The following is an 18,753-nucleotide window of genomic DNA, read 5'->3' as shown; positions in this document are numbered from 1 at the left end:
TGACAGTAATGAGTAGGATCATGTCCAACAAGTGACGACTTACTAAATTGCATCAATTTTAACATGCAGTCTTGCAGAAAAACGATTTGATGCCTTGGTGACAGTTATTTACAGAAAGTGGCTGAGTTTAGGGAAAGACCCTGGTTCAGCAGAGGTGAGTAGGCGGCTCTGGGAGCAGCGCCCAGTAGGGCCCAACCCTGGATCAAATTAATAATAACTCTCTTCCCTGTAATGACTGCAGAGGGGAAAGTGGAAAAGTTGAAAAGTCTCTTGTTCTGAAAAGTTCCAATGAATGAAAGTCCGGTGATTCAGCTGCAATCTAACTGTGATCATTTCCACACGCCCCAACCTCTCACACAGATGATTTGTTTATATCTAAGCAAAGTTAACAGCTTACGCTAAATAAAGTGCTTTATTTATAAAGCTAAGCAGAGAAGAGCTCTGGCTGTAAGGCTCAGTCAGATGTGCAGATTCCTGTGCAGCTCCAGTACTAATATATTGCACCCTATTGACTAACAGGCTAAGCTGCATCATAAAGTCATCAGGATTGCAAGTGACTACTGTGCTTCCATCCAGGGGATAAAACTCACCACAAAAGAAAAACCGAAACAGCATAAAGATTTAAAAAGAAACATTTAAAATCGATGATCCTGCTGAAAAGTTATTGGACCAAACACAGATTCAAAAGTTTCTTTTCAGAAGAGCCTTACAGAGAGGTTTTCTCCACTTGCAGATTGGAGCATTAAGTACACTTTAACCCTAGTACTGTCTTTGGGTCAAAATGACCCAATTCTTCTATCCTTTTTTCCTCCTGCTCTCTCCTTCCTTCTCCCTTCCTTCTTTACTCCTTTCCTTCCTTCCTTCCTTCCTTCCTTCCTTCCTTCCTTCCTTCCTTCCTTCCTTCCTTCCTTCCTTCCTTCCTTCCTTCCTTCCTTCCTTCCTTCCTTCCTTCCTTCCTTCCTTCCTTCCTTCTGTTCCTTCTTTTCTCCCCTTGTACATTCTTTCCTTGTTTTCTCATTTCCTTCTTTCCTTCCTTCCTTCCTTCCTTCTTTTTTTCCTTCCTTCCTTCCTTCCTTCCTTCCTTCCTTCCTTCCTTCCTTCCTTCCTTCCTTCCTTCCTTCCTTCCTTCCTTCCTTCCTTCCTTCCTTCCTTCCTTCCTTCCTTCCTTCCTTCCTTAGTTCCTTCCTTCCTTCCTTCCTTCCTTCCTTCCTTCCTTCCTTCCTTCCTTCCTTCCTTCCTTCCTTCCTTCCTCCATTCCTTCCTTCCTCTCTTCCTTCTTTTCTCCCCTCATACATTCTTTCCTTGTTTTCTCCTTTCCTTCCTTCCTTCTTTTCTCCCTTCCTTCTTTTCTCCCTTCCTTCCTTCCTTCCTTCCTTCCTTCCTTCCTTCCTTCCTTCCTTCCTTCCTTCCTTCCTTCCTTCCTTCCTTCCTTCCTTCCTTCCTTCCTTCCTTCTTCTTTCCCTTCCTTCCTTCTTTTCTCCCTTCCTTCCTTCTTTTCTCCCTCCTTTCCTTCCTTCCTTCCTTCCTTCCTTCCTTCCTTCCTTCCTTCCTTCCTTCCTTCCTTCCTTCCTTCTTTTCTCCCCTCATACATTATTTCCTTGTTTTCTCCTTTCCATCCTTCATTCTTTTTTCCATACCTTCCTTTTTCCCGTCCTTCCTTCTTTCCTTCATTCCTTCCTTCTTTCCTCCCTTCTTTCCTTCCTTCCTTCTTTTCTCCCTTCCTTCCTTCTTTTTTCCCTTCCTCCTTTCTTTTCTTCCTTCCTTCCTTCTTTCCATCCTTCTTCCCTTCCTTTCTCCCTTCCTTCCTTCTTTTCTCCCTTCCTTCCTCCTTCCTTGACCCAAAGACAGCACAAGGGTTCATCTTATCCCATGAGTATGGTGCAATGAGAAACTATTTTAAGTTTCCATAATTTTGTTTTTGTATGATTTTAGTAATTTTATCTGTATTTTAAAACTAGTGGCACAGTTGCTTGTCAGTACGAACATGTGATTTTAAAGGAGAGAGGGAGCAGCCTTTGAAATCCCTCCCCAGGTGCTCAGCTGTTAAGCCTATTAGCCTATAAGCCTATGTACTTTTATTCCAGGAGTTTTTATCATTGTATTGTTTTTATCATATTTATATTTTCATTGTAGTGTTTTATTTGTGTTATTATTGATGTTTTATTTTTTGTGACATTCCGTTGTCTGTGAAAGGTGCTATATAAATGAACTTTACTTACTTACTTACGTACTATTAAGTTGTTATGGAGGGCAGACTAACTGCAGAGGAAGACAGAAAAAGACCTGTACAGTTATTTGGTTTCATAGTCATTAAAATAAAACCTCAGTTACACTCAGGGAAGGTTTTCCGAATCTATACTCTACACTTTTACTTTGACTAGACTACAGTAATAAACATGACTTGATCTCCAACTTGACAAGCTCCTCAAAAAAATCACTTTTCACTGATTATTTTTTTCTCTTCTGGTGATTACAATAGTAACTTATATTTTTTCTGTGTAATGTTTTTAAAAGTTAATACCAAACAAGACAAAAGACAGCTTCTTGCTATTTTCTATCTGGGCAAAGTCAAGATAATGAAAGCGGTAAGTTAAATGGAGCAAGACAGCAGAAACAAACACAAGAAGTGTTGTTTGGTGAATGTAACTGAATTAATAGAAGATTTTTTGTTTTTCATATTTGGGCCTTACTGTATATTGGCACCCTTATAAGTCACTTTAAAAAAAAAAAGATAGGGTTTCTCTGGATTCTGCAAAAGAGAGCTGGATGTTCATTTAAGTGGAGGTGAACTAATGTTAATGTTTAATTTTACTTACTGGCTTGCACCATCATCCATTGCACTGCAGAGCTACAATTCAATATGTTCACTCTTCATACCATTGAGGAAAATTTACCAAAATGATTGATACTTTTAGTTAGGATAAAGGCATCGCATTTTTGAGACGGAGCAGTTATACCACAGAAGAAATTCACAAAGACATACTGTAGGAAAAGGAAAACGTTGATCATATAGGAGGTTCTTTGTATATAAACCAAAAACTCTTTATCCAACTGCTATGACCCATTTCTTTACTCTGTGTTGTTCAGTAAAATATAATCATAGTATGTATAAGTAAAGACAAAACAATTGTATTAAAAGAAAACAGATTTCCTTTAGAAACGTGAATGTTCTCGTCACCTCTGTGGGGAAAAGCAGCTCCGGGTTTAAGTAAACGGGGACAACAGTTTCAGTGAATTAATACTATCACACTCGGTGCTTATTTATGGAGGATTTTTTGTGCCAAAATTAAATAAATATATACATCATTAATTAATTAAAATGGGAATGTAACATATCATGAATTAATTAAATGTGTCATTAATTAATTAAAATTAGAATGAAATATGTCATTAATTAATTAAAATACAATTCATTTTAAGTAAAAATATATATTTATTATTTCAGCATTTAATTAATTAATGACACATTTAATTAATGATTTTGTGTTGCTGAATCATGAAATGTAAATGTAAAACTGTCAGTTTCACTCGTCAAATTAATTAAATGCTGAAATAATAAATATATATTTTTACTTAAAATGAATTGTATTTTAATTAATTAATGACATATTTCATTCTAATTTTAATTAATTAATGACACATTTAATTAATTAATGATATATTTAATTCCCATTTTAATTAATTAATGATTATTAATGATAATTTAATTTTGGCACAAAAAAATCCTCCATACTTATTATGATGCTTTGTCATAAATGTGTGAAACTGAATCACATGCACGCCTTGATCAGCTCTGGCAGAGCAAGGGGAGGCACACAATCATTGCACTCTTTAAAATAAACAACTGTTCGGCTGATAAAGCGTATTTATTTAGATGTTTGAAGTCACCACTAAGTGCAAAACTACAATGTAACACAAGCTTATCACTTTGTTTTGGGTCCAAATCAAATCGGTCCTGAAATGCATAAAATTCAGTGGGCCGTTCAGATTTGTAGGATACTGTGCAACCCGCAGACCCGGATCAGAGTAGAATTGTCAAGCTTTACCAACTTTGTAACCACTCAACTTCACATGATAACACATCATGTGCTTGGTTTTAAGTGGGTGGCAAAAGCTGCAACACAGATTTTAACAAGGCAACCCACACAGGGAGGGAATTGGGAGGATAAGAGTGACTCAGTCGACCTCCAGCGCTCCAAAGACGAGTCGAAACTGCCGTGTTTGAACTATGACTCTGTGGTATTTTTACCAACAGCATGCCATTTCGTTAAAATGTCAGGAAATTGTGTCAGCATCTTAAAAGGTCTCCCTGAATGTGTCCGGGAGCATGACTGTGTGGGAGTAGTGCCAACCTGTAGTCTACTACGTCACATCCAAAACAGTCATTTTCAATGAGGTTTTCTTTATTTATCCACCTTTACTCATGTGTTAAATGCTATTTATTTTCCAAAAAGAAAAGACCTATGGATTTATAAATCTTGTTCTGTGTTACATTTTTTTTTAAACATGTAAATAATAATTTGACATTTGACAAATATGCATATTGGGTTATACAGGACTGTCTCAGAAAATTAGAATATTGTGATAAAGTCCTTAATTTTCTGTAATGCAAAAATGTCATACATTCTGGATTCATTACAAATCAACTGAAATATTGCAAGCCTTTTATTATTTTAATATTGCTGATCATGGCTTACAGCTTAAGAAAACTATATTGAAAGGGTTTTTGAGACTAAATTCCTTGGGGTTGTCATCGACCAAAAGCTAACATGGAAACAACACATTGAATATATTAAAGGGAAAATTTCAAAATCACTCGCAATCCTGTATAAATCTAGAAATATACTGAATTCCAAGGCCTTGCATTTGATTTACTACTCATTGATTGTTCCCTATTTATCATACTGTGTGGAATTGTGGGGATCCACCTTTAAAACCACCTTAAATGCAATAATAAAACTTCAAAAACGAGCCATACGTACCATCAATAAGGCTGATTACTACGCTCACACAGATCCACTTTTTCTAAATTCTCATGTTATTAAATTTTATGATTTGTTTTATTTTAAAATCATGCAAATTATGTTTAAAGCAAAATCAAAAATGCTCCCCGACCCAATACAGATGTTCTTTTCAATTCAGGAGACTCGTTACAATCTCAGAGGTGTCTGCAATTTCACAGTACAAATGGCTAAAAAAGGTATGAAAAGGAGACGTGTCTCCATCGTTGGAGTTCAATTCTGGAATGATGCCAACATAAATTTAAAAACATGTCATTCTTTTGTTGTATTTAAGAAAATGGTTTGTAAAGCTATTTTTGAAGCTTATAAGTGCAATTGACCATCTGTTAATGTTTCTTTGCTTTTCTATTGTTTCTTTGCCTTTTGTTGTTTCTTTGCTTTTCTACTCTCTTTTTGGTTTTCTGGAGGTTGGTAGCCAAAAATAGAAAGTTGTTAATATAGGATAGGCTTTTATAAGCAGTTTGCTTCTGCCTAAGCCTTTTCAGTTATTGTTCAACACATTTTTTTTTTTTTTTTTTTTTGGTTTAATAGTTAATGCTGTGTACAATGTTTTTTTGGTGTTGTTTTTGTGTTGCAATGACTGAATAAACTTCATTCATTCATTCATTCAAAACTCAAATATCCTATCTAAAAAAATTAGAATATTCTGGGAATCTTAATCTAAAGATGTAAGCCATAATCAGCAATATTAAAATAATAAAAGGCTTGCAATATTTCAGTTGATTTGTAATGAATCCAGAATGTATGACATTTTTGTTTTTTTTAATTGCATTACAGAAAATAAAGAACTTTATCACAATATTCTAATTTTCTGAGACAGTCCTGTATGCAGATTTTGGCAAGAATACAGAGAGCACTTTATATCACAGACGTTGGGGGAAAAAAGTCATGGTGTGTTAGAAAAGCTAGGCTATCCACACAGCGGTCACATTTGGGCCTTATCTGGGCTACTTTCGGCATTTATGTCTTGGTTACGGCACTGGAAGGAGCTATGTGGGCCTTACATATCGCAAAGTTCATGAACTTGATTTTTGGCATGTGATGCATGAACCAAATACACCCAAATGTCATATAGATTTGAAACGGGACATGCTAAGTGTTGTGAGGGCCAGGCGTGTCCCAGTGACCTGAAGAAAATAAAGACCCGGGCCGTGGCCGGTGGATATGTGGCCAAGTTCAGGTCCCCTTGCGTCAATGCCGCCACTCAAAGCCAAACGTGGGCCAAAGTGGGCAGATATGGGCCAAGTGTGGGCCAAACAGTCTTTGGTAGGTATTTAACACACATTACACTGCAAAAACTCAAAATCTTACCAGGAATATTCGTCTTATTTCTAGTTAAAATGTCTAATTTTTAGTCAAAAAATCTCATTACACTTAAAACAAGAGTCATTACCGGAAAAATAACTTGTTATATGACAATTTTCACCTGTTTCAAGTAAATATTCACTTGAAATAAGTAGAAAAATCTGCCAGTGGGACAAGATTTATCTTCTCATTACAAGCAAAAAAATCTTGTTCCACTGGCAGATTTTTCTACTTATTTCAAGTGAAAATCTACTTGAAACGTGTGTGAACTATGACTCTGTGGTATTTTTACCAACAGCATGCCATTTCGTTAAAATGTCAGGAAATTGTGTCAGCATCTTAATAGGTCTCCCTGAATGTGTCCGGGAGCATGACTGTGTGGGAGTAGTGCCAACCTGTAGTCTACTTCCTACTTCCTTCTAGTCACATCCAAAACAGTCATTTTCAATGAGGTTTTCTTTATTTATCCACCTTTACTCATGTGTTAAATGCTATTTATTTTCCAAAAAGAAAAGACCTATGGATTTATAAATCTTGTTCTGTGTTACATTTTTTTTTAAACATGTAAATAATAATTTGACATTTGACAAATATGCATATTGGGTTATACAGGACTGTCTCAGAAAATTAGAATATTGTGATAAAGTCCTTTATTTTCTGTAATGCAAAAATGTCATACATTCTGGATTCATTACAAATCAACTGAAATATTGCAAGCCTTTTATTATTTTATTATTGCTGATCATGGCTTACAGCTAAAGAAAACTCAAATATCCTATATAAAAAAATTAGAATATTCTGGGAATCTTAATCTTAAACTGTAAACCATAATCAGCAATATTAAAATAATAAAAGGCTTGCAATATTTCAGTTGATTTGTAATGAATCCAGAATGTATGACATTTATGTTTTTGTAATTGCATTACAGAAAATAAAGAACTTTATCACAATATTCTAATTTTCTGAGACAGTCCTGTATGCAGATTTTGGCAAGAATACAGAGAGCACTTTATATCACAGACGTTGGGGGAAAAAAGTCATAGTGTGTTAGAAAAGCTAGGCTATCCACACAGCAGTCACATTTGGGCCTTATCTGGGCTACTTTCGGCATTTATGTCTCGGTTACGGCACTGGAAGGAGCTATGTGGGCCTTACATATCCCAAAGTTCATGAACTTGATTTTTGGCATGTGATGCATGAACCAAATACACCCAAATGTCATATAGATTTGACACGGGACATGCTAAGTGTTGTGAGGGCCAGGCGTGTCCCAGTGACCTGAAGAAAATAAAGACCCGGGCCGTGGCCGGTGGATATGTGGCCAAGTTCAGGTCCCCTTGCGTCAATGCCGCCACTCAAAGCCAAAAGTGGGCCAAAGTGGGCAGATATGGGCCAAGTGTGGGCCAAACAGTCTTTGGTAGGTATTTAACACACATTACACTGCAAAAACTCGAAAATCTTACCAGGAATATTTGTCTTATTTCTAGTTAAAATGTCTAATTTTTAGTCAAAAAATCTCACTACACTTAAAACAAGAGTCATTACCAGAAAAATAACTTTATATGACAATTTTCACCTGTTTCAAGTAAATGTTCACTTGAAATAAGTAGAAAAATCTGCCAGTGGGACAAGATTTATCTTCTCATTACAAGCAAAGAAATCTTGTTCCACTGGCATTTTTTTCTACTTATTTTAAGTGAAAATCTACTTTAAACAGGTGAAAATTGTAGTTTTTTCCAGTGATGAGTCTTGTTTTAAGTGTAATGAGTTTTTTTTTACTAAAAATGAGACAGTTTAACTAGAAATAAGACAAATATTCTTGTTAAGATTTTGAGTTTTTGCAGTGTAGCTACAAAATGATATAAGCTAAACTCAGCCTTCAGCCGGGTGTCTCCAAATTCACATTTGATCATATCTACAGTGCGTGATACGACACAGTACAGCGAATGTATGTTGCAAAATTTCAAAGTATTGAAATAGTAGCTCTGATTTTAACCTATTCACTACAACATTCTCCTGAGTTCCATATTTCTTAATGTATCTCCGTTTTTAATTATAATTTCAGAGTTAGGCTGCATGCATGTTGCTACAATGAACTGATTAAATGAAGTAAGCAATGCTTTTTATTTTAATGCATGCATTTGATAGTTAATAAGAATAAGCATAGATAATTTATCGTTATAAAACTAAAACGCTGGTATAGTCCTTTATGTATGCTGGGAAAAGGTAGCCTTGTTTATGAGTTTCAGCTTGAAGTCCCCCTCTCTGCGCCATCAATGTGCTCGGTTATGCTTCCCCAGATTTTGTGATAGTTTACTGGTAATAATCTGCCAAAAAAAAAAAGAAAAGGAAAAAAAAAACACATTCTTTTAATTGTTTCTTTTCTTCAAATGTATAACCCTTTCAAAGCACATCTCGGGCAGTTCCTAAGGAGCGGAACAGCTATGCACCGTCTTTCCAGATAGCATGAAGTGAAAATACAAGACTTGTACAAAAGAAAACATCCTATTATTTGTGTCTGTCTCTGTGCGTCTAGTCGTCACTCTCAAAGGTGTGCAGGTAGGTTTTAAGTCTTAGGGTGTTGACGTAAGTCAAGTTGGTGGATCTGTAGAGGTCCAGGCCCGTCAGAATCTCCACGTCTCGGACTCTGGCCGTGTGCTGCTTCAGCAGGTCTTCCACCCACTGAGACTCATCCTCAACGTTCTGCAGAGACACACGTGGGAAATGGGTTATTTTACACAGAAAATCTTGAATCTTTAAAATCCTTAATCTTGAATGCAGGAGGAGAGGGATCCTGCTGGAATCCTTTTTTTTGGTGATGCACTGCAAAAACTCAAAATCTTACCAGGAATATTCGTCTTATTTCTAGTTAAAATGTCTCATTTTTTGTCAAAAACTCTCATTACACTTAAAACAAGAGTCATTACCAGAAAAATAACTAGTTATTTGACAATTTTCACCTCTTTCAAGTACATTTTCACTTGAAATAAGTAGAAAAATCTGCCAGTGGAACAAGATTTATCTTCTCATTACAAGCAAAAAAATCTTGTTCCACTGGCAGATTTTTCTACTTATTTTAAGTGAAAATCTACTTTAAACAGGTGAAAATTGTTGTTTTTTCCAGTGATGAATCTTGTTTTTAAATGTAATGAGATTTCTTTGACTAAAAATGAGACATTTTAACTAGAAATAAGACAAATATTCTTGTTAAGATTTTGAGTTTTTGCAGTGTAGTTAAAGCACTTTGCAATGTTCCATCCTGCAAAAGCTGCCACACAAGAGTGAATGCCTCAAACAATTCTGTGTGCAAAAGCCAAAGGACATGAGATTAAATAGTACATTTGATTTATTTTATGTTATCTTTTGTTCATGATTTTCAGTACTTGATCATTTCTTTAATTACATTTTTTCGTCTTCATTCACGTGAACGAAAGACAACTGTTTCCTTAATACAACCGTATTAGATTCCCCAAAGGCGTGCTTTTATTAGGCCAAACACAAACTGTCATGTCTTCTTTTGTGTTTTTTGTCTCATCATTTCTGGTTTTATTTTGAAAAGTAACTCTCCTCTCGTTTCAGGTCACTTGCCCTTCCTCATGTGCCACCGGTCGGATCGCCTACGCTGATTCCCGATTGTGTCCACCTGTTCCCTCATCCCCCATGTGTTCATATAGTCTGCGTCTCACTTTGTCTTGTGCTGGTCTGTCATCCTTCGTCGCCATCCCAGCCCGGATCCAGGATCCAAGATCCAAGATCCAAGATCCCTTGATCCCTTGATCCCTCCATTGAGTAAAGTTTACCATCTTTTTATCATTTTTCAGGATGTCTGGGTTGTTCCGTATGGGTGTACGGTCACATGGAAAAAGTGAAATTTTAGCTACTTTAAGAAATTCCCACCAGGCAGTCAGAGTTGTGCTAATATTAATGCTTTTGAAACATTGATGATGTTTGATGCTTTGCCTAATAAATGGTAACTCTGAGATTTCTAGCTCATTGCAAAACACTTGCTCTGAGTCCAGCCATTGAAGGATGATTTTTTGACCATTTTACAATATACTGTAGTTTATTGGCTATGAAGTAATACTGGAAATTAGGTAACTCTAAACCTCCACATTATTTGGATTTTTGCAATGTCTTTAAACTAATACGTGGTGTTTTATTTTTCCACAGAAATTTTGATACATATGAGTCCAATGATTTAAACCAGGAAAAAGGGGGTTTGGATGGTATCATTGAAAAAAAAAAAACAACTTTTGCCATCATTTTAATGGTGGCTATTCTTCCCATGAGTGAAATGGGGAGAGAGTTCCATCTGGAAAGATCATCTTCTATTTTCTTTAAAAGCTGAACATAATTTTATTTTATTAACTCTGACAGCCTAGGGGAGATGTTTATGCCTAAATATCTAATGTCCGCTGATTGTAATTGAGTATTGGCTATATTCCTAAAATTGCAAGATCCAAGATCCATAGTTTATCCTAGCCTTGTGCTCATAGTTTTTCCTCATTCAAGTGATTTTTCTTTGCAGCCCTTTTGCTCCAGCATCAGGTCTCAGTAGGTTTTCATAGATGGTAGCTTTGTTTTCCTCCCTTCGGAGCATCTTTTGTGTTGTAATTTTTGGGTATCACATCTTTAAGGTAGAATTTTCTCCTTTTGGAGCGAATTTATTTTTATTCTGTGTGTAGGTGTGATTTAACAGTCACCTAAAACATCTGCTCTGCGTAGGAGTCCTGCCTCCTGCGCGACCTTGACTCGGCCTTGACGCAAACCAACAACATTCGTCAAGATTTTTCCAAGGAACTGTACTGTATGTGAGGTTGTTTTTCCCATCATGCGTGCAAACGTACGCCACAGAAAAACACTAGCTGGTGTTTCCCTTTACCCTGCTGTTTTTCAGAGAACGCATGCTTCTTTCCAACAACTGGTATTTCAGTTCCTTATGGTGAAGTTTAACTTGCCACACATGACCTCCTCACTTCTTTCTTTAGAGGTTCCTCATTAGGTTATACTAGACACTGCATGTTACATCTGAAATACTTGCAAAAGCTTATAAAAACCATTCTTCCATGGTTTAAAAGGTCAACGTCTGTTTTGTTCGCTATTAAAACTGCATTTTCCCACGAAATAACTGGTGAGTCAGGTGGAGGTGAGAAAAGAGCTAATTTTTAATTACAGATCGACACCCTGTCGTGTATTCTTTCGAGGGAAGATCATATCAAAGTGTGGGACTGATATCTGATATTTTGCACAGATTTATAAACTGATTTAGGAAGAAGTTTGCTAAATTCATGGCAGTATATCAAATGACAATTTATCAATAGAGAAAAGGCAGTGGGGCGAGATGGATTAGTGGATAGGAGCATGTCACAGGGATGGATTATCAAATGATCAGTTTAAATCATAGTACAGCAAACTCAGAGACATTGCAAGGGTCATCTGTGTTTTTAACTAGGCAGAATAATCAATATACAGGACTGTCTCAGAAAATTAGAATATTGTGATAAAGTTCTTTATTTTCTGTAATGCAATTAAAAAAAACAAAAATGTCATACATTCTGGATTCATTACAAATCAACTGAAATATTGCAAGCCTTTTATTATTTGAATATTGCTGATTATGGCTTACAGTTTAAGATTAAGATTCCTAGAATATTCTAATTTTTTGAGATAGGATATTTGAGTTTTCTTTAGCTGTAAGCCATGATCAGCAATATTAAAATAATAAAAGGCTTGCAATATTTCAGTTGATTTGTAATGAATCCAGAATGTATGACAGTTTTGCATTACAGAAAATAAAGGACTTTATCACAATATTCTAATTTTCTGAGACAGTCCTGTATATCTGTTTTTAACTGGGCAGAATAATCAATATACAGAATTTACTTTCAGTGAAACATTTATCGTATTAACATATTCATATTTTCAGTATAAAGACGGTGATTGCTCCTTTTCCTTAAACAATACTTAAACATTGGCCTAAATTGGCAAGTAAATCATAACAACCAAGATTAAAACATCCCTTGTAGCACAGAAGTCCGACAGACATCTGGAGATTTCTTGGTTTTCCATCAGCTTAACATTTTAGACGCATTTCATTTTGACAGCTGTTAACAAAGACTCAATAATTTGTGGCAAAAGTTAGAGCTTTGTGCTTCCACACAACCATGACAAGAGGAACGTTTTACTGCACACGTGTTTCCAAAAGATCACATCTCCTTCCTGACAGGATTACGGGTGCATCAGAGAATTAGCAGTGGTAAATAAAAAAAGTTTGGAGTGCTGTTTAATCTTTCAGTGAGAAACAAGTTTAAGAACAGACCCCGACACCTTAGTTGGATTTAAGACAATACAATCCACTCTGAAGGAGACTTCAGACGGACAGAGCTGCGACGGATTTCAGTGCTTATTAAAAACAGATGTCCTTCACACACATCCTTGACATTTTACAGTGAAGTAAGACCCCGTCCACACGTAGCCGGATATCTGCGGATATCTGCTAAACCGGAGATATTTTCCTACGTTTTGACCTGTCATCCACACGAAAACGCAAATAAACGAAGGTTTAAAAAAACTCCGGGCAAAGTGAAGACCCCGTCCACACGTAGCCGGGTATTTTTAAAACCGAATATTTCCCCCCTCCGTTTCTAAAAAAATTTGCATCCACATTACATAGTTTAAAAAAAAAAAACCCTTCCACACGTAACCGAAGATCTGCGTTTTCGACCACATTCATAAGCATTTCAAACCTGTAGATAATCTGCGGATCCCGGGGAAGCTGCACCTCCGCGGCTCCGCTTCCCCGGCAGGCGCGTCTCCATCTCCCCCCCGTGTCCCGCCACGGAGCTGCCGCGTTATCGACGCAGCCCTACGCCGTAGCCTACGCCGTAGGGTACGCCGTAGCCTACGCCGTACGGTGCGCGTCGCCGCGTACCCTACGGCGTAGGCTCTGTGTCGGTGTAACGCAGTAAGCGGTGGTCAAGACCAGAGACCATTTATTTAATAAATAGCTTGGAGAACAGATGCTGGATCATCTGTAGTTCTGTAGTAAACAAAGGTTGCACGTCAGAGCAGATTTGTTGTTGTTTTGGCGCATAATGTGACATTCGAAAACGCAAAACTCCGGTTGTGTGTGTCTACACGCATCTACATAAACGGAGTTTTCAAAAATCTTCGACCCCGTCCACACGTAGCCGGATATCTACGGATATCTGCTAAACCGGAGATATTTTCCTACGTTTTGACCTGTCATCCACATGAAAACGCAAATAAACGAAGGTTTAAAAAAACTCCGGGCAAAGTGAAGATTTTTGGCGTAGGCTACGGCGTAGGGCTGCGTCGATAACGCGGCAGCTCCGTGGCGGGACACGGGGGGGAAAAGGAGACGCCCTGCCGGGGAAGCGGAGCCACGGAGGTGCAGCTTCCCCGGAAGCCGCAGATTATCTACAGGTTTGAAATGCTTATGAATGTGGTCGAAAACGCAGATCTTCGGTTACGTGTGGAAGGGTTTTTTTTTAAAACGATGTAATGTGGATGCAAATTTTTTTATAAACGGAGGGGGGAAATATTCGGTTTTAAAAATACCCGGCTACGTGTGGACGGGGTCTAAACCTTGATGTTGGACTGTTGCACTGCAAAAAAAAGAGTAATTTTTCAAGAAAATCAGAGGACGTTTTCAGACTGTTTTGTTGGTTTTAAGAATTCTAGTTGATCAAATGTTTCTTACCCCACTGGCAAAAATATTTTTGCTTAAAATAAGAAAAATAAGAATATAAAGTGTATTTCTAGATCGGATGGTTTTGCAGTGTAGCTGCTAAGTAGCTCTTGAGTCCTTGCATGCTCTCTTTGAAATCCACCTGCTCGGAAAGATCCTTCTGTGTCTTCTTTGACTTTTTTTTTTTCTTAAGCCTATCCTATTTTCTGGCCCCACTTGTTTAATCTTCTCCCTAATTTTGCTCCTTTAACCTCAACCACTTTTCTGTCTATCCTTTTCTTGACCCCAGAAGGACACAAGCAGCGGATTGATCTGCATGATGCTGGCCAGTCAACGCACCGTGCAGCGCACGTCACTGACGATCACACAGACTCAATAGAGACTCCAGGCTTTGTGTCTTTAATCTCATAGATCAGGGGTCGGCAACCCAGAATGTTGAAAGAGCCATATTGGACCAAAAACATTAAAAGAACGAATATGTCTGGAGCCGCAAAAAATCAAAAGTCTTGTATAAGCCTTAGAATGAAGTACAATCTCGAGAAAAAAGTTGAAATGTTGAGAAAAAAGTCGAAATGTCGAGAAAAAAGTTGAAATGTTGAGAAAAAAGTCGAAATGTCGAGATTAATGTTGAAGTACAATCTTGAGAAAAAAGTCGAAATGTCGAGAAAAAATTCGAAATGTCGAGAAAAAAAGTCGAAATGTCGAGAAAAAATTTTAAATGTCAAGATTAATGTTGAAGTACAATCTTGAGAAAAAAGTCGAAATGTCGAGTAAAAATTCGAAATGTCGAGAAAAAAGTCGAAATGTTCAGAAAAAAGTTGACATGTCGAGAAAAAATTAAAAAATGTCGAGAAAAAAGTCGAAATGTCGAGAAAAAAGTCGAAATGTCGAGAAAAAAGTTGAAATGTTGAGAAAAAAGCCAAAATTTCGAGAGAAAAAAGTCGAGATGTCGAGATTAAAAAGGAAAGGAAAAAGGAAGAACAAAAAGAGGAAAAAAAAGGAAAAAATTAAGAAACAAGAAAAAAAGAGGAAAAAAACAAAAAAAGGGGAAAAAAAGAAGAAAAAAAGGAAAAAAAAGGTCAAGCATTTTTGAAAAAGCTCCAGGGAGCCACTAGGGCGGCGCTAAAGAGCCGCATGCGGCTCTAGAGCCGCGGGTTGCCGACCCCCGTCATAGATGCAAGGGAGACGTGAACAGCAGGTATCCTTAAAAATGTTTAGGACCAGCTTGGTGGGGTATCTTTTATTTAGACAAAATTAACAGGCTATTCTTACTGAAATGAAATTGCCATTTCATGGATATTTTTGTTTGTGTACTTATTGTATTTTTCTTTGTTTCTTTTACCTTTTCTTTTTTCCTTTCTATTCTTTTTCTATTGACTGATTTGTTTTGGTGATTTTGTATTGAGGGGAGGATTTTTTATAAGCCCTTCGGGCTTCTTTTCCTCTCCTGCACAAATTATTTGTCCTTGTATGATAAAAAAAAAAAATATAGTGTTATCACTGTGCAAATAAATAAATAAAAGGTAAACGACCTCTAGGTTTTGTGATATTTTAGTTTGTGCGATGTTTGGCTGGGCTGGAAAAGAAAAAAGAAAACATCCTCCTACTGTACATTAACACTTTGTTTTGATTGTTTCCTTTAGTATTCAATGGTAAAGGTGTTGTTGAGCACATACGTGGATTTATGTTAAATGTACCTCTTGTGCTTTTACATTTAGCGAGGAAATGTTATATCTGAATCATAATTCCTCTGATGTTGTTTGGTACGAGGGAGGAATGACAACTAAATAACGGATGGCATTACTGGGAGGAGTTTCTGCGTGATAACATCCAAGTTTCACAAGAAAATGTGTAATATACAGAACATGCTTTGCCACATGTGCAAAATGTACTTGTGTAACGTTAAAAGTGCAAAAGGATGAACATATAAGGATGTAATCGCTAAGGACAGATCAAGGCATGCAGTAGTTTTGGTGGCCAGACTGGTTTTTAACCATTTTAACTCTTGCAGAGAAAAAAAAAATAATGCTTACACTTCAATTCTGACGGACAGGAAACAAAAATGTAAATAAAATAAAAGAGGAAGTTCTGATAACTTCCTTTTCCATGTTCTGATCTGTTAAACTCCACGTGCTTGTTTGTGGTTCTGCGGCCGACTCATCTGTCAGTCTAGATTTGTGCTGACTGAGCTGAAACGCTCAGTCAGGGTGGTACAGTAGTTTATTCAAACAGCTGCTTCGGTGAGTGGAAACTAATCTAAATAGAGCTCCCACAGAGAGCGGGAAGTCCTGAAACTCCCATTCCTCTGACTCTGAATAAGAACTTTGTGGATTTGTTTAGTTTCCCCAAACAGGAATTTCATTTGACACTTGCCAGTGGTAACTGTAAGTGTTTGCCAATCTTTTACGTAACAAAAACTTTTATGTGCACCACCTCCTCTGGACTGTCTGACTTAATTACTGTTATTTTCAGTATTTTACACTTGACATACATATCCCTAATAAATGTGTTCTCATAGACAGGATGGGCCGTATTGTGACACATTTGGCAATTGTGAAAGTGTTTTTACAGTAAATGATTTATTTTACAGTGTGCTTTGGAAGCTTGTGCTCGACGGGAATTTGGAAGAAAATGATGCGCAGATGGACTGACTGCTGTCCATGATGGACAGAAATCCATAAAATGGGCCAGCTGCTATAAAGATAAAAGGAAAACAGGTTTATCCTTAATCCAAAAGCAAAACCAGCTATAATGAGACTTTAGATTTAAAGGACTTTAGTTTCGACGTTTCTTTGGTATTGAGGGAATAGAAAAGCACATGTTTTAAAGGATATACCGGTATTTTTAAAAAAAAAGCACTTTTGTGGGAGTAAAATATCGAGATTTATTTTGCGTGTCTAATATGATATTACGAAGCCAGTGTGTCATAACTGCTGCATGCCGTCTCCAAAGATCACTGCTCTCCCAAGTCTTCGTGTGAGTCAGACTGAGTCAGAAAATGTCAAATAGTTTGGAATCTTGTTAAGAGTAAAAGCTCATCGTCTAGAGCAGGGGTCGGCAACCCGCGGCTCTTTAGCGCCACCCTAGTGGCTCCTGGAGATTTGGTAAAAACGTTTGACCTTTTTTTTCCTTTTTTTTCTTCTTTTTTTCCTTTTTTTCTTCCTTTTTCCTTTCCTTTTTAAACTCGACATTTCGACTTTTTTTCTCGAAATTTTGGCTTTTTTCTCGACATTTCAACTTTTTTCTCAACATTTCGACTTTTTTCTCAACATTTCGACTTTTTTCTCGACATTTCAACTTTTTTCTGAACATTTCGACTTTTTTCTCAAGATTGTACTTCAACATTAATCTTGACATTTCAAATTTTTTCTCGACATTTCAACTTTTTTCTCGACATGTCAACTTTTTTCTGAACATTTCGACTTTTTTCTCGACATTTCGAATTTTTTCTCGACATTTCGACTTTTTTATCAAGATTGTACTTCAACATTAATCTTGACATTTCAACTTTTTTCTCGACATTTCGACTTTTTTCTCGACATTTCAACTTTTTTCTCGAAATTTTGACTTTTTTCTCGACCTTTCAACATTTTTCTCAACATTTCGACTTTTTATTCGACATTTCCACTTTTTTCGCGATGTGCATAATGAAAAAAAAAAATCTTCCCCCAGTTATAACTAATATAGAAACATGCAGCATGTGTTGCCTTCATTCTAAGGCTTATACAAGACTTTTCATTTTTTGTGGCTCCAGACATATGTGTTTTTTGTGTTTTTGGTCCAATATGGCTCTTTCAACATTTTGGGTTGCCGACCCCTGGTCTAGATGGTTTTACCTGGAATAACCTTTACCTTAAAAACAGAAAGCACCTGAAGGTGCCCCGTCCCAGATTCATCAAAAATCCCAACACTGGCTAACAGCAGGACAGCCATCATCTGTTTCACTGTTTGAGGCCAGCTTTGACTAAAATGTCTCATAATTCAAGCTTATGTATGTCAAAGCTTCAAAGTTTAGGAAGGTGCGGACTTCAACGTGATCTGGGATAGGTCTTGTTTTGCGGCATGTTCTCGTGTTGAAATTCAATGAACAAAAATGAAATCAACTGTTTGAAAAGTGCACGTTGTTGCAAAATGCAATGAGGCCGATTCATTTAAGTGATTTCTGATTCTGATTCTAAAGCAAGGTTGGGCGATTCCTGGCCATGTCCTGCGTGTTTTAGATGTTTCCCTGCTTCGACACAACGGATTCCAATGAAAGATCTTTATCAATACTTCATCAAGGTCCACACCAGTCTGGTAATGACACAGCCATGTCTATACGGGGTGGGTTTAAGCAAAGATGCATCAAAAGCGTGCAGGACGCGGCCCCTCGAGGGCCAGCACTGCAAAAACTCAGAATCTTACCAGGAATATTTGTCTTATTTCTAGTTAAAATGTCTAATTTTTAGTCGAAAATCTCATTACTTAAAACAAGAGTCATTAGCGGAAAAATAACTTGTTATATGACAATTTTCACCTGTTTCAAGTAAATTTTCACTTGAAATAAGTAGAAAAATCTGCCAGTGGGACAAGATTTATCTTCTCATTACAAGCAAAAAATGTTTGTTCCACTGGCAGATTTTTCTACTTGTTTTAAGTGAAAATCTGCTAGAAACAGGTGAAAATTGTTGTTTTTTCCAGTGATGAGTCTTGTTTTAAGTGTAATGAGATTTTTTT

The 18,753-nt window shown here is 36.9% G+C and overlaps 1 protein-coding gene across 1 annotated transcript in view; it reads right to left on the bottom strand.

Annotated features, from left to right (window-relative positions):
- Nucleotides 1–8,677: 8,677 nt before the first annotated feature.
- The window catches only part of enpp2l (ectonucleotide pyrophosphatase/phosphodiesterase 2-like), a 60,416-nt gene continuing 50,340 nt past the window's right edge, over nt 8,678–18,753 (bottom strand). Inside the window, exon 25 of the mRNA XM_061741444.1 lies at nt 8,678–9,029. Within this exon, the coding sequence (XP_061597428.1) occupies nt 8,859–9,029 (171 nt within the window). The 3' untranslated portion in view covers nt 8,678–8,858. The remainder of the gene's footprint in view (nt 9,030–18,753) is intronic.

The sequence above is a fragment of the Cololabis saira genome, chromosome 15 (assembly GCF_033807715.1).
Source record: "Cololabis saira isolate AMF1-May2022 chromosome 15, fColSai1.1, whole genome shotgun sequence".
NCBI lineage: Eukaryota > Metazoa > Chordata > Actinopteri > Beloniformes > Belonidae > Cololabis > Cololabis saira.
This window is presented reverse-complemented; position numbering and strand designations above follow the sequence as displayed.